The following is a 15,600-nucleotide window of genomic DNA, read 5'->3' as shown; positions in this document are numbered from 1 at the left end:
GGCGGTTCTTTAATTCAGACGTGCTTTCGATGATCGACTGACGTCAGAAAAGAGATAGGCACGGAGCATATTAGCTCGCACAGCACGGATCTGTCCCGAAACAGCCACCATCTACAACCCGACTTGTGCCGCATCTCTCCCCTGTTACACACACAATGCCTGCACCGTTTCTTCAACAACAGTGTCAGCAAGAGGAGATTTTAAGTGGGTTTGACACCCCAAAAATACAGCTACGTGTCACTCCCTTTGTACGTGTAATTTATACTTAAACGTCAAAATTTTGCCATATGTTACGTAAGAATCCTTGATTTTAGGTGCTTCTTTGAAAAACAAACATGCTGTCATCTTCTGACTAAGGTTTGCACTTTCACAGAATGAGGAAAAAAAAAAAACATTAAAAAAATTTAAAGCAATCTTTCCAGTAGGTGGCAGCAATACGCCAGACTGATTTTCATACACTTTTTTCTTTCCTTTTCGAATGTGGCTATAAATGTATGACCACGCCCCCTTTTAATGTCACATTCAGACATCCAAAGGACAAAGGTTTGCATGGAGAAGTTAATTTGCTTCTAATGATATAAGTGAAACTCCAGACAGAAATGCATTTGCTTTCATTTACCACTTCCACCCTGTCTAAATATACTTGTGTTCAAGTATTTGCCTGAAGCAAAACCATTTTTATCGGTCTCTCAGTAGGATGAGAAATGGATTTTCGAAAAGGGCAGTTCTGAAACTTGAGGCATGTGTATACCAGTACAGCCTTGCGATGGACTGGTATCCCGCTCAGGGTGTATCCCCTCCCGCTTCAGCCTTGCGCCCTGTGTTTCCGGGATAGGCTCCGGCTCACATCGACCCTGCTCGGGATCAGCAGTTGTTAACAGTTGTTGGTTGGTTGATTGGTTGGTATACCAGTACATACTGCATAGACACTGTTACATTATAGTTACATTAAGTCAATTATTTGCCATATGGACAGAGGACAAGGAAAAATACCTGTAGTTGCACAGGGAACCTAACCGCCTTTCCCAGCATCCCTCTTTTTTGGCTTTCCCACACAGACCAGCTGCTAACTGTCAAGCTCTCAAAGCAATCTGCACTTCGTCCAGCCACTTACACGTCACACGCGACTAAATGAACACTGCAATGAGCCGCACTCCGGGTTCGGTTGGGATGAAGAAGGACGCACGGATAGCGTTCAATACAAACATTTATTAGAACAGCGGCACACAGCAGGAGGGATCAGTGCAAACACAAGGAAATAATGCTCATAATGAAAGGAAACCTTTTCCTCAAGGAGCCGCACCTAAAACCAGCCGTCTCAGCCTGCTTGCTGTCCCTTGAGCCTTTTTTCCCTTTGCCCTAACCAACAGACACTCACCCCCTTATATTACCCCTGAGTCCCCACAGCGGTTGAACACAATTCCATTTTACCCACAATTCAACTGTTCACAATAAGCCCATTTTCCCGCTCAAACTCCCAGTAATGCGGGTCGTTACAATATGAAGTTCCGTTCCTTTTATAATGCCAGCAAGACTAAAATCTTGTCATCTTCTGTTTTGGCCATGTGGTTCCGTGTGCTTGTTGTGAGGGTGGAGCGACACAAAATTCCAAAGAAAGATGGTAAATTCTTCAGATCTGAAGTTGCATAATGTCCATCCGGTGTAGCGTGGCAACGTATCAGCTCGCACAGGTTGAATAAATAACTTTCTGTACAATGGGAACTGACAAGAGAGTTTGGACGAGCTACGCTTATCACCATTTGACACGTTACGCAAAGGATGTCGGAAAGATGCCGGATCTGTCTTTCCTTTTCCGAGACAATAACGTGCTGCATCCAGCAGCTACAGCAGGCCACTCATTCACAATGACCTGTTGTCGATTAATAGCACAATTTTTCTGTTTGCCCCGTACACATTGTTGTGATTACTTCCCTCTTGTTGACAAGTACAAAATGCTTCGCCAGTTCATGGCTGAGATATGACAGACCCTTTCAAAGATAAAACACAACAGCGGGGAAATGTTTTCTTTTGATTAAGTGCCAGCTGGAGGAACTGCACTTCAGAAAAGAAGTGTATCCGCAAAGTATACAAATAAAGTGCGCGCTGACAGACGTGCTGGAGAAAGCATGCATTGAATTGTGCACAATTTATGGGCGTCCACAGTGAAAATAAAACGAGGCGCACTAAAATTAAGGGTATGCTATAAGAACGGGACACTAAATAAAGAGTTTACGCCACAGTGAGTGATATATACCATACATTCGGTGTACGCTACACCAATTCCGCACTGGAGGAGGACGTTTATACGACCAGAGGAAACCAAGACCGTTTTGGATATTTAATTTACTTCAATACCGGTCACTCACTGGGTTGGCTGCACAAGGCCTTTTCAAAGATGTTTCTTGATAAGTATACCATTCCAAAAACAAAAACTTCAGTATTTCAGATCATCTGCAGCCTTAACGTTAATGCTACTGGGTTTTCTCCATGCATTATTTTAATTAATGCCGCCTTCAACTATATGCCTGCACAGAATCAAGAGAAACAAGGTCTGTTTTGCCTTTTACAGAAAAAACAACAAATTGCTGCACGACGGAGTCAAGTCTCTGAAACCTAAGATGCTCCTCAGCACCTCGGATAGACCTGCGTGGAGAAAAGGTGATATATGTGTTCCATCCTAATTGTCTGAAGAATGTCCAGTTTGGCTGCAGAGAGAGGGAAGAAGGGGTCATAAGGTAAAAACTGGAGAATGAGAACGTCATCTACAGACAAAAATCCCCCCGGCGGAGGGAGTCAAAGCCACACAGCCTGAGTTCAATTAAATCAAATCCTCTGGTTTCAATACAAAAACAAAACACAAATCAGACATGGATATGGAGCTACCATAAAAACCGTGCACTTATGTGTATCCAAAAATGCATGTTCTGTACTGTTTGAAGGAGCATTTTAGGCAGTGTGTGTGTGTAGGGTGGGGGGGGAGGTGCACTGAAGCTACGCTTCTGTCATCACTGATTTGAGCTTCAGGTTACATTACCTTTTGAGTAACTCCACCTGCAGTGACCCTCAGCGAACATCCTTCCAGAGCCACAGCTCAGTCTGGTGCCTATGCCCCTACAGGGTGTCCTGCTAGAAAATGTCCAGATTTCCTTTCACAACGGATGTGCTCTTATTCTGCAAGACCTCGTGGGTAATATATATATAAAATATACATATATAAATATAGCTTTGCTAAATGCACACATCACCCAAACGGGCGGGGAGAGCTCAAAACGCAGCATTAGTGCATTTATATTTAATACATATTAAATGCATGATTATGACTTCATCCATTTTCACCCATGTATAATTCATTTAAGCTCATAAAATGGCCTCAAAGTACATATGTCCTGCATGCTGTGTATGTGGGGCTGTGGTTGGTTGCCACGGCAACACCCCCCTGTCAGCCAAGAGCACTATAAATTGGTGGGCTCTTAAACAATCCCGCCACCAGTTCGGTCAACACCACAGGCCTCAGAGCCATCATCCATCAATCCTTTTATTGCAGCAGTAATTTTTTTAAAAACTTCTCTCCTCTGTCCGAAGGCAGACACACTAAAACTGCAGGGCTCCCCCAGATGTAACTAAAACCAACAGTTGATGTCGAAGAGAAGAAGCGAAGATGACTGATGGATCACCAGTCTTTTGGTCACATGGTACTCCCACTGCGATCGCCCAGTGACGGCACTGAAAACGGCCTTCTTGGACAGACTGGATGCCAAGATGCAAATTGCAGGAGAACTCTTTAAATGTACTTCAGTAAACTGGAAGGTGGAGTGATACAGTTCTTATCATAAATCCTGGTAAACAACCTGTGCAGTGCTCTGATATACTGGAAGGAATGTAGGATATACTGGAAGAAGATGCGCCTTCTTCATGCAGGAGTTCACTGACCATGAAGAGCTTAAAGAGGTGCATAAATATACGATGGGGAAAAATGTGCACATATTTGCTGCTATGCACCACAAAGATTTATTCCTGGCACATGTCGAGCCTAAGCATCTCAAGCACATGCAAGTTTCCATCAGACGGCACGTGCAAGTTCCGCGCTCCATCACGGGACTGAATTTGCATGACGACCGATACGTATGGCGAGGAATGTACTGGCGAAGGAAGCGCCACAAATCTTGTGAAGCTGTGGTTGAGGGGTGGGGGTGGGGCAAGCTAGATGTATCTGCTCCGCCACTGCATTGGCCTAATGGGGTCCACAGCTCCCACTGTTGAGATGAGGAAATCCCTGGGGAGGTCCAACAAGAGCAGTAAGCGGGACCGCGAGCAAAGAGCAAAAGGCCATGGACCACAAACAGGTGCATTTACGTTACCGCTAGGGCTTTAACGTGAAGTGCCAGTGGCCTTTTTCAAGCTTAACCCTCCCCCATTGGGTGAACCCATTAATATTCCCCACATTATGTGCCGTAGGGGCTTTGCTTTATACAGCAGACTCTCCAGCACACAACTCGAGTTGCTTTTGAGGAAACCCCAAAGAGGAAAACCAATGATATCCCACTTCATTAACACAGCCCACTAAGGTCAAGGGGCAACTTGAAGGAACCCTTTCAGCGACAAGTGGACTGGTCCTTTAGGTGTAAAGGATGGAACAGGTCTCAAACACCATTAGACGTCTCACCCAGTGATACATTACTTATTTAACAGGCACTTTTAGCCAATGCATCTAAAATTTCTTTTCGTCTTGCCCCTTTTTCTGTTCTTACAGACTGGATATCTGGGTTAAGTATCAGTCTACATGGTACAACACGGTACAACAGCAGTACCCCTCCTAGGATTGGAAGTGGCATTATTTGGTTTGTAACTTCCTAAACTACAGCACAACCAAAATGATTTAAGAAATCTGAAAGTATGAAAGAATGACATATTATTTTGCTCCCAACCACATTTCCCACTAGTAATGGCAGGAAAAATTGTGACATTTGATGTTCATGCTCTCAATACTATTGTGGTGTCCTCAATACCTACTGGGGAAAACCTGCTGCATGTTTTATACCCTTACAAAGAACATCTCAATTCCATCAGATCTGGACTGAAATGTCACACTGATAGCACTGTCTACTATCACTGGAAGTAGCTGGGATACAACTCGTTGAGGTCATCTGTTACAATAATTGCACTGGCTGAAATGAAACGAGTCTCTCAGAGTCATCCAGGCTGCCCCGGTCATAAAAAAGACAAACGGCAGAACAATACTACAGAAGAGCATTTATTTTCCATGTCTCAGACAGCTCCAGTATCTGAGAAACCTCACTGGATCCAGCGTAAGGGTCCTGCCAACTATACTTCCCTCACGGTATCAACTCTGAGTTTTGTGCATCGGCTAAATGCATCAGCATGATTTCAGAAAACAAGGCAGGGGTAAGAGAGGCAGAAAAAAGACGTGTTTTCACATCCCGCATTTAGAGGATGAGAGGAAACAATTAAGAGCAGCCATGTGAAATTGGATCGGTGACACTAGACAGCCAAATAGCAATAAACCGGCGAATGAGCACGACGCTCGCGCTAAGCGATTGTTAACACTCAGCGGTCTACTCAAAGCACGGGCGCGGTGCGGCCTGCGGAGGCCCCTTGCGAGCCAACAGCTGGCCAGATGTTCAGAAGCAGCTAAGCGGGAACAGGCTCTCGGGCTAAGAAAACAAACGCGGTCTTTTTCGGACCTGCGGTTCCCTCCGGCGACGAGGCGCGCTCTTCGTGCAGAATTCCTCAATCAGCAAGGAATGTAAAATAACGTTTGTTATGCAGCCCGCCGTGAGTTGCCCCAGACAGGCCCAAGTTAAAGGAAAATAAGCAAGCGGTTGGTGGTGTGGATAGGTGGGGGGCAGGGCGGAGGGGGGGGGCTCTGTCGTGTTTAGAGCAATTTGCCTCCTGTACATCCCCCTTTCTAGGAGCCATCTTTCATCTCTCAGCTGAAAAGCCCCTCATCTATGCCAATAATTAATTTCCAAAAATGCTTGACAGTCTCATGGCTGTAATTCTAAATAGCCAAAGGGCGCAAATGTAAAAATGAAGAAGGACGTCATTCTCCCAAGAGCGTTGAGAGCTTAATAAGCTGATGGAGTAGGAATTACATTGATGACTTTCTCCTTCAGTACCATTTATAGAAATGATGTCAGTTTTCCAAGTCAGTAACACTAATAATAATAATAATAATCAATTATGAAAAGGCAGCAGGTTAAAGAATTGGTTAAATAGCCATTAAAGACTGGACTGGTCAACCACAGGGCAACTGATTCATGTTTCAGAAAGGGTCCTGCTATTGTACCCTGGAGATAGGTACTTAACCTAAATAGCTTAAGCAAAAATATTTGCTCAGCAACTAAATGCAATGTAAATGTAATTTAGTAAAATATGTGCCTTCCACAGGATCCTCCACCATGGATGGAGACATTCAGGGCCCCGTGGGACATGGCTGTAGGAGTAGCACCATTTCTCTCTCAACATTATGCTTTGCTTCTGATCAGTGGCCCAACAGCAACATCATCTGAAACTGCACTGATGTGATTATTATTTTTTCCTTAATTTTATACAGCACCCATTACAGTCATACTCAGGTCTAAAGATTAAATCATGCAAAGATTACAGTGGAGGGATGGCAGTAAAATCAGTCACGTGATGGTGTACTTAACATCTACAGCAGTACTGCTCCCCGAACCATCACTAAGGCTTTTGATTCCAGGTCTGTTGTCAGAAAAGTCGTAAGGAAGAAAATTGTATTTTATTCATAGAATAAAAAGAGCAATAAGGGCAACGTAATATCATATGTAACATATGAGTAAACTGCTGCTTTGAGTTATCCGGCAAAGGAAAACAGAAGGCAAATATTCAAGGTCTTCATGGTGAAGTTTAAACCAATGTCAAATAAACTCCACAACAGCTGCCTCCATCATCTACTGAGGCCATTTGTAGATGATAGCAGATGTTGATAATATCAGCATCACCAACACAAAAAGTTTCTCGAAATATGGACAATCTCTCAGTCTTCTTTATTTAGCTGCCTTCCTAAGTAGTTTCTTTATGTTCTTAACTATAACAGCATAATTGGTGCAATGTACGATAAGCCATTTGAGTGCACAAAAAGCATCTGTGTCCATGATATTATTCAAATCACAAATGTAACTTCTCAAACAACTGGTCTAGTGGAATTCATTCATGGCTTTTAAGAGGTAAAACCAGCTTCTTTCTAGAATAAAAAATATGTGCCTTTCTAATACCTTTTTAAACCTTTGATTACCATCAGAATAATTATGTCTTCCACTCTGAAAGACTAACCCCTTATCCTGATCACTGTCACAGAGGTCCACAGCCTATCTCTGATTCACTGGGTGCAAGGAAGGGGGTGGGGCAGGTGCACACCCTGGACAGGATGCCAGTCCATCACAAGGTAGGCACACATACACACACCAACACACTCTGGGCAATTTAGCATCACCAATTGATCCGGGCAGCTATAGGAAGCCATTGCAGAGAATAATATTCTAAATCCAAAGGGCATAAGAGCTGCAGTGTGCTGGTAACAGGACACAGTACAATTAGCTCAATGCCAGTTCCTTACCTTTTTTCAGTATTTTTGGAATAAGTGATGTGAAAAAAATTATTATGATTGTTTTCTGATCTCCTTAGCTTGGGTGACCTTCAGTGTCAAGAACTGGGTTGAAATAAGATCAGACAGGGATAGATTTCATCAGCCCCTCAGGCTGGGATAGTGTAGCATAGATTCGTGTCTGCTCTTGCACAAAAAGCATGGAAAGTGTGTGAATTTCACACAGCTGGTGCGCAGCCTGTCTTCTACCTGACAGACTTCATAACTGGTTGCCCGAAGACTTGTCCGAACATCTAAAACCTGCCGATTCCAAGACAGAGCTGATCATCGAAGCTCTTCCAGCCAAATGTCAAACATTTGTGGTAACTGATATGAGTTATGTTCAAAATTAATTTGAAATCTATTTTCTTCTACGCCAATGAGGGAAACTGCAAGGTAAGAGCCAAAAAAGTCTGGAAACTTTAGAAAAAATCAGGAAAATTAAGAATGCATAGATTACCCAACATTTCCCAGCTAACCTTGATGATTGCTTGTTGTTTGTCATAAACACTAGACTTTGCGTTTTGCCCAGTGACCAAGACCTTTAAAGCGTCTTATGCAGAACCCCCTTAAACCAGCAGCTGCTCCAGTTTTTGCGGATGTATCGCAAGGGGTTATTTCGTGTTTCTTCATCCCACAGACATTTAGGAATGTCCTGAAAAGTTTGTGACTCCTTATGTTAAACAAAGCATAACACACAACCACAACTGCCATAGTTTTCAGCCATATGGACATACACAACAATGAAAAAGAGCATATTTTAAACGCCTTGCTGCCCACCACATCGCCCATACAATCCCAGCTAGACCATGCACACGCAGATAACATAGAGTGACGACCCTGCGTTTAACCTCCCCCGTCATGCACCATTGATTTGCACATCAACTACCACTCCATTCCATTACCCTCCACTCCATTCCACTCACCTCCTGCTATTGCTGGTATTTATGGTGGACTGCAGCTAAACAAGCAAAAACAATGGAACTCATCCAACGCAAAGAGAGACGTGGAGTAAGAAAATAACGCACGAAACTGAAAACATCCGGTATGCGGTGTGCAGAAGGAGAGTGAGCTCAGCTGACAGTGCTCATAGAGAACATCTGTCCGTATCTCCGGCGTCCCATTCCATATTATTTAAATCACCTCATAACATTAAAGACATGAGCGGGATCTAGACAAAGATGTGGAGCACATGGGCGGATGAACAAGGACGTGGAAGCTGACCTGAGAGGCGAGGCTGGGTTGAAGCAGTTCTTGGTCACGTCAGTGATGTTGGGGTTGCAGCAATCTCCGTTGTCATAGTTGTAGTTGTCCCAGTTGCACTCGGGGTCACAGCGGCCATTTCCCAGCTTGTGCCCAGGACAGCTGCCTTTCTGCTTCTTGCAGTATCCACCGTCAAAGCCCGTGAGCGTGTGGCTGCATTCCGGGTCACATTCCTCATCCCCTACCTTGCTGATGTCACAGTTGGCCAACACCAGGCGCTGGCGGAGCGAGGAGTTGCGCACTTCGTGCACGCTCAGCTCCCATGTGATGTTGTAGGGGGCAAAGGCGTCGTTCAGATGTTGGTGCTGGAGGTGGATCTGCTGTGGTGTGACGGTGGGCTTCCGACCATTGTCATCGTGCACATTCACCACACGGTAGCGCACCGTCTTGGGCCGCCGGAAGTTCCAGAAGCGGTTGTAGTTGGTTGCAACCTCCACATTATCACAGACCGTCTGGCCACATGGTGGCGGTTCCAAGGCCGCATCTAGCAACCCCCCTCTAAAAGAATCGGACACAGGCTCCGGAAAGGCGCCGTCCTTCACAGTCAGCCACTTGCGTGCTGGGTGCTCAAAAGTCTCAGTCAGCACAAGCTCTGCTGGGTCCCGTAGCTGTGGTGAGCCTTGCATGTCCTGTGTGATCTCTAGTTGAGATCGTGCCACCCGCCAGAGGCTCAGAGTCTCGACAGCACCTCGGTAATTGTGGCTCAGGGCGTTGCCACCCAGCATGAGCACTTTGCACTTCCTGGTGAGCGGACTAAAGACCTCACCCGATTGTTCACGGCTTACAGCCACCTGGGCCCCATTCACAAACAGCTTCATCTGCAGTCCATTGTAGGTGACCGCCACATGCATCCAGTGGTTGGGTAGGTAGCGAGCATTAGATGTGATGGAAGTGGCCTTGTGGGCACGGTCGGTTTTAAGGGAGAAGAAGAGGCGAGGGTCGCGGTTGCCCTGCTCGCTCATTGTCTTAATGCCCAACAGCCAGCCTCGGTCACTGGAAGCGTAGAAGCACTTGTCATATAAACCTGCATCCAAGAGAAAACAAAGGGCCGCATTAGCATTCGGTTTCAAAGACAGCAGCAAAGACATATGGCACACATATGTTGGCTTTTCAGTTTATGTTCCCGCTGTATGAATCCCTGATTGAATCCTTGATCCCCGATTCATCATCATTGGAAAAGCTCTAGAATCTGATTTATTGAATCATTTAAACACTCATTTCGATACAGAAACTCTCGACCCGCTAATAGACCATATCAGTACTGAAACACTCTGCACTGAAGCAGTCCCATAACGAAGTACTGGAACACATAAGTACCTTTCACATCTTTTCACATCTGTTGACAGCTTGTCACGGTTACTCAGTTTTATATATATGGAGTGAAACCTACCATTTCAGCTAAATACATCTGCTCTACAACTGTTTGTTCCGTGTGATATGCACAATCCGTCCATCCACCCATTCATCTCCACTCAGTTGCCACTCAAAACCATGGGGATCTGGAGTCAATTCTGGGAAACATAGTGTACGAAGGCGGGGCTACATACTGGATGGGATGCTTTGTCCTTGTACACGTGATACATTAAAAGGTCAAAAGGATGGTTGGACCAGCAAGAAGTGAGTGCTACAATATGGAATGAAGACTACTTTCTAGCCCATACTTGTTGCAGAAGCCACTTTTAGATCCAGTGATAAACTCATGAAATGTTCAAAGACATGAATTAACAGGAGGATAGTTTGTTTATTATTTTTCTAGATATATAATTTTCATTTTTATTTTTTGAATTTTTCTATATATCTTTCAGCAAATTTACAACCTGGCAACACCCACCTCTGTGAGAAGGTATCTTAATTCCGCATTCTTTAGTAATGGTTAACTTTTCTATCCTACCCAGGCTTGAAAAAGTTTCAGGGTTCATGTTACAAGAGGGCACTGGCTCAGGATTTCAGGATTCACAAGTTTTTATTCTGAAACCCTCTCTGTCTCTCTGTCCTTTTCCATCTCTCTTTCTCCTTCTCCATGTCTCACTCCAGGGCAAGGCTTTTCTTACTGTCAAGCAGGAGCTTAAATAGGGGAATCACGGCAACTGGGTGTCTGCTAATGGTAGCAAGGTGTATGTGTTAGAGTGGCATGGTTACCAGCATGGTAAGCAGGTGCAGGTCTTGATATGAGTGTGAGCAATGTTTCATTCATGGCAATGGTAGTGCATTCTGCTCCAATTTGTGTGTGTGAGTACCCCACCAGAGTGACTAAGCAAGCCGAGGTTTTTATGGACGTACAGGCACATCCCACTATCCGCCCTTAACCCATTTCTGAAAAAAAATGGGGTGGGCAACAAAAAAGGTGGATAGTGAAAGCCCATTCCCATTATTCCTTCTGGGGGAAATTATTGTCAGTTCCCAGCCCATCCCGAGAACCCCCAACTACCTCTGGCAAATATTTCAATAATTTAAACATTTCATATAATGATAAATTTAGACAATTACAAGAACAAATCGGGGTGGCGCATCAGGTAGGACTACCACTTCACTGTGTGTGGGTGGTACGAGAGAACCTGGTGTGGAGTTCACATGTTCTCTCCAACAATCCAAAGACATGAAATTCAGATGGATTGGTGATCCTAAATTCTCCATAGTGTGTGCTTGTGGAGCTACTCTGCAGCAGACTAGTGTCAATGCTGTATTACAGAAAGACTGCATAGAAAGAAGTGCCGGAACAGAAGCTGTAGTGTGTCATTCTATGTTGAATGAAATATGTGCTATATGTTCAGATTTAATTTGTTTTTTTTTTTTTTAATTTCTGGAGGATCATTTACTCCATTTTGATGTTTTGGTACTGTGATGATTTTACTGAACAATGTCCATTGTGCAGTGGTTTTCATGTAGATGTGTACTTGGTGAATTTAAAAAAAAAAAAAAAAAAAATCTTTTTCTTTCCTTCTGAAGAGGCAAAGCGTGAAAAGCTTCCAAGTGCCAGGCAACAGAGTCAGCTGGGAACAATAAACATGTTTTCTAGTGTTTTTTTTTTTTTTTTTCTGGTTTAATGATGAGAAACATCTTCCTCACAGGCACACCCAAGGAATTCTTCACAAGAATCACAGCTCTCAGTTCCATCTGTAAGTGTTTTGACTTGTTTGTTACTTATATTCATAATAAAACATTATTTGTAATCAATCTGCTCCCTCAAAACCACCAAATTTTTTTTTTCAAAACCCAAAGCCAGACAGAAATGTCCCATAATACTTTGAGAAAGCGGAGCATAGTGCCAACAAATGAATGAATGAATGAATGAATGAATGCATACAAACTGCCAAAATTTGCTCTGCTCCCTCCAAATCGAGAGCGCAGGAATTAATTGAAGCGGATTGGCGCTGAGGGCCACCGGTGTCAATTCTCTGGAAGAGAAACCCAATGTCTGTTTCTTCCATCACGCTTTTTATTTGCCTAGGAGCCATTCCGCACGTACGCCACTCACAAATTTACACCTTGCTCATGCGCCGCTCCATCTAGCAGCCCGGCTGGGTTTCTACGGCTGCGTCCGACTTGGCCTTAAACGCGGGGACCGTCAAAGGCGGCTCTGCGTACGCCGCATGGCAAGCACACCGTACCCTTCCTCCACTGCCCTCTTTATCCATTTATCAACAGCATGGGGAAAAAATTGTTTAATGTGGGCAAACACGGGTTAACAGAACTGTGAAAACTAGCAAAGCAAAGACGAAGAGGCACTTGGGACTTTAAATCAAGAGTCTTTGCCTCAGCTGACGCTGGGTCTCGCGCAGATGTGGGGAGCTTGGAAATAAAAATAAAGGGGACAGGCTGTAGAACTGTCAGAATTGCTCACACATCAAGCGCTTATAAAATTAAGTACAAGGCAAGCAGTGTGTGCCGGGCTGAGGAACTGCACCAGGGGCGAAAATACTGCAGGCTCAAGTCCAAGAAAGGAAGCTTCCGTTGTACTTTTGACAAACACACTAAAACGAAGCAGCACCAGTAAAACCGAGCTGATGGAGTGAGCAGGAACATAACTTCGAAAAGTAAATATATGTGGTATTAATGGTAGAGTAATAAAGCAGTTTTCTTTAAAAACCGTAAACCTATCCTTTCACTTCCTTCATACAGTCATGGTCCAACGACCTCATCAGCTGATGTGGAGTTTGTGACAGGGGAGTTTGGAAACTTTCAGTGTTTTTAACTTAGTTTGGTCATATCTGATGTGTTTCGCGAAGAACTCCCCTTTCTTCAGTCAACACAAATCAACTGGCGTGACAATCGGAAAATCTACCCTTGCCTGCCAACATGTGTTTGCAGAAAATATCCTAAGGATTTTTTTCCTGCACAATCTGTGATTTTTTTTTTTTTTTTTCCACCCGCAGGACGTTGTCCCATCAGTATGGAAATATACAGCACATAGATACGGATGTATGGCCCGGATGAAAACCTCTATCCAAAAGCAGCAGCAGCGACAGGTGGAACAGTTTCCCTCCCAAAATCCCAGTTTCATGTTTCTTTTTAATCTTATAAACAGGTGCAACCATGAGTGTAGCTGTGTTGACGCTGACCATTTAGCCCCGAGGGGACGGCTGTATGCTTTCTATATGCCATTTCAAATCCCTGACTACTGTGTTCTTTCTTGAAACAACACATCATTCGAACAGCATTGTGTTGCACTTTTTACAAACTCCAAAATGGCTTATTCAGCTAAACCCCGAAAAAGTACAGCTGAATAAGCAGATTTTTTTTTTTTCCTCAAGCCACAGCTGTTCTGCTCCACGGTTTGTGTTAAAAGCTTTCTTGATGTACATCTTAATTGCACGTGATACAGTATGCTGGACCGGACTGGCAAGGTCGTTCAGGGGCTTTAGAACTCAACTTGAGTCCAAAAGGTTACCGGTTCAAACCTCAGGAAGGGAAACCGCTTTAGTGGGCTCTTAAACTGAACAACCGCAGTCAAATCTTCAGCTGTAAAATTGTCAGCTTTTGGGAGTCTCTGTGGATCGAAAGGTTCTGCTTGAGCACAGCTGTGAAAAGGGAGTAGAGCGCGGAAGGGAGGCTGTCCGAGGGAGATCTGCAGCACGCAGAAAAGACCCATCACCTGCTATGTCTAAAAGATGAAGTCGCAAGGTGCAGGGCACTCGAAATGCAGGCCTCGGATCCAAAGCCACTCACGGTTTCTACAACGGCCGTCGCCGCTCCCTGCCACGTGACTCTAAAAGAAAAAGGAATTAAAAGCATTCAAGGGATCAAACCCTGAAAAGTGACAGCGAAGGCCTTAATTCCCTTGGTATAAGTAATGGAAAGCCACAAATCTGGGTTAAATAATTTAGATAGCCTTTACGGACAGAGATTCCCCCTGCTCTGTTACAAACAACCAGCTCTTGAGGACGGTTCCGCTTCGAAGGCGATGGGCTTTTAGAAGCACAGGGGAGAAGAGAACGAGCTGCCAGCGGTTCCCTTTCCCGGGCTGCTTGGCTGAGATCTCCGAGCGCCGTCCACAGTTAAGGAGCGCCGCTCGTGTCCCATTTGTGTCCCGCACGTTCAAGCTCGCTTCCGCTGCGCTGTTCAAGGTCCTGAAACTGGTCGTTGTTACGCTGAGTCCTGCTCCGGCAAGTGCGTTCATTACAGGAAAACGACTGCACGGGCACTGACGGGCTCCCTGGATGACGACAGGCGACAAGTGCAGCGCCTACCTATGTTGAACATTTTTGTGAGTGTCTAGAATAAGTCAAACAGGACACACAAGAAGAGGGAAAAGGGACGCTTCTCACTCATCGGCAGTGCTGTCATGCAGTTACACACCACCCCCATGAAAAACAGTTCCTTCAGTCCTTCAGCTTTTTTTTTTTCTTTTTTATCTTTTCCGGCTTTAAGGCAGTTAGTTATGTGAGTTACATGCATTAGGAATAATGAAATATTGTAAATTTTAGTAGATCTGTGAGAGGCCAACAGGACTCGGAGGGAAGTCACTTCTCAAAATTGACTGACTAAAAGCTTATTACTGCATAATAATTAGTATTATGATTACTGTAATCTAAGTTCTCCACCCATTAATGCAGTAAGTATAGGTTTAGAGGACTAAGAAGAAAAATGACGCACTCCTCAAATAATTTAACGGGACCTCTGAGTGCATCGACAGCCTGCATCAGGTAAGGAACCAGCTGATGGCCAGCGCTCCCAAAAAAATGTCTTCACGTGCCACAACTCCGGAGGTATCCGCAGTCAAAGTAAATATGTTGCATGTCTTCTACAGCAGGGGCGAGAAGTTGCTTTGAATCTTTCCAAACACCGTGTTTCCATTAGGCCACTGGGCGCGGAGTTTGAATAATCGAGAAGCCCATTATTTATCAACAGAAGCCACTCTATTGATAACATTCGGGACGGATGCCTCTCGCAAGTTCTTTCAAACGTTGCAAAGATGTTTATAAGAGAGGATGTATGAGAAAAGCATGCTTCTGCGGTGAGCGTGCGACTTCGCCGCTATACAGCTCGCTTCGAAAAACAGCCTACGGTGGACCTGCTGTGCAAAAAGTCATCTGGATGCATGATCTTTCCACATGATGCTTCACCGGGTTTCCTGGCACTGAAATCCTTAGATGGGTCAGAATAACCTTTTATAATTATTATTCCTAGTTTCCTGGCTTTCACCGAATGTGACAAAAAAAAAAAAAAAAAAAACGAATAATTAAAGCAACCTCCTCTAGCTTTCACTACAGTGA

General features: G+C 44.4%; 1 protein-coding gene across 1 annotated transcript in view; it reads right to left on the bottom strand.

The window, feature by feature from the left end:
- Positions 1–15,600, bottom strand: part of LOC108927179 (pappalysin-1-like) — an 83,158-nt gene that overhangs the window by 63,243 nt on the left and 4,315 nt on the right. The window contains exon 2 of the mRNA XM_018740292.2: positions 8,849–9,911. Coding sequence (XP_018595808.2) covers positions 8,849–9,911 — 1,063 coding nt within the window. The remainder of the gene's footprint in view (positions 1–8,848; positions 9,912–15,600) is intronic.

The sequence above is a fragment of the Scleropages formosus genome, chromosome 6 (genome assembly GCF_900964775.1).
Source record: "Scleropages formosus chromosome 6, fSclFor1.1, whole genome shotgun sequence".
NCBI classification, from domain to species: Eukaryota; Metazoa; Chordata; class Actinopteri; order Osteoglossiformes; family Osteoglossidae; genus Scleropages; species Scleropages formosus.
This window is presented reverse-complemented; position numbering and strand designations above follow the sequence as displayed.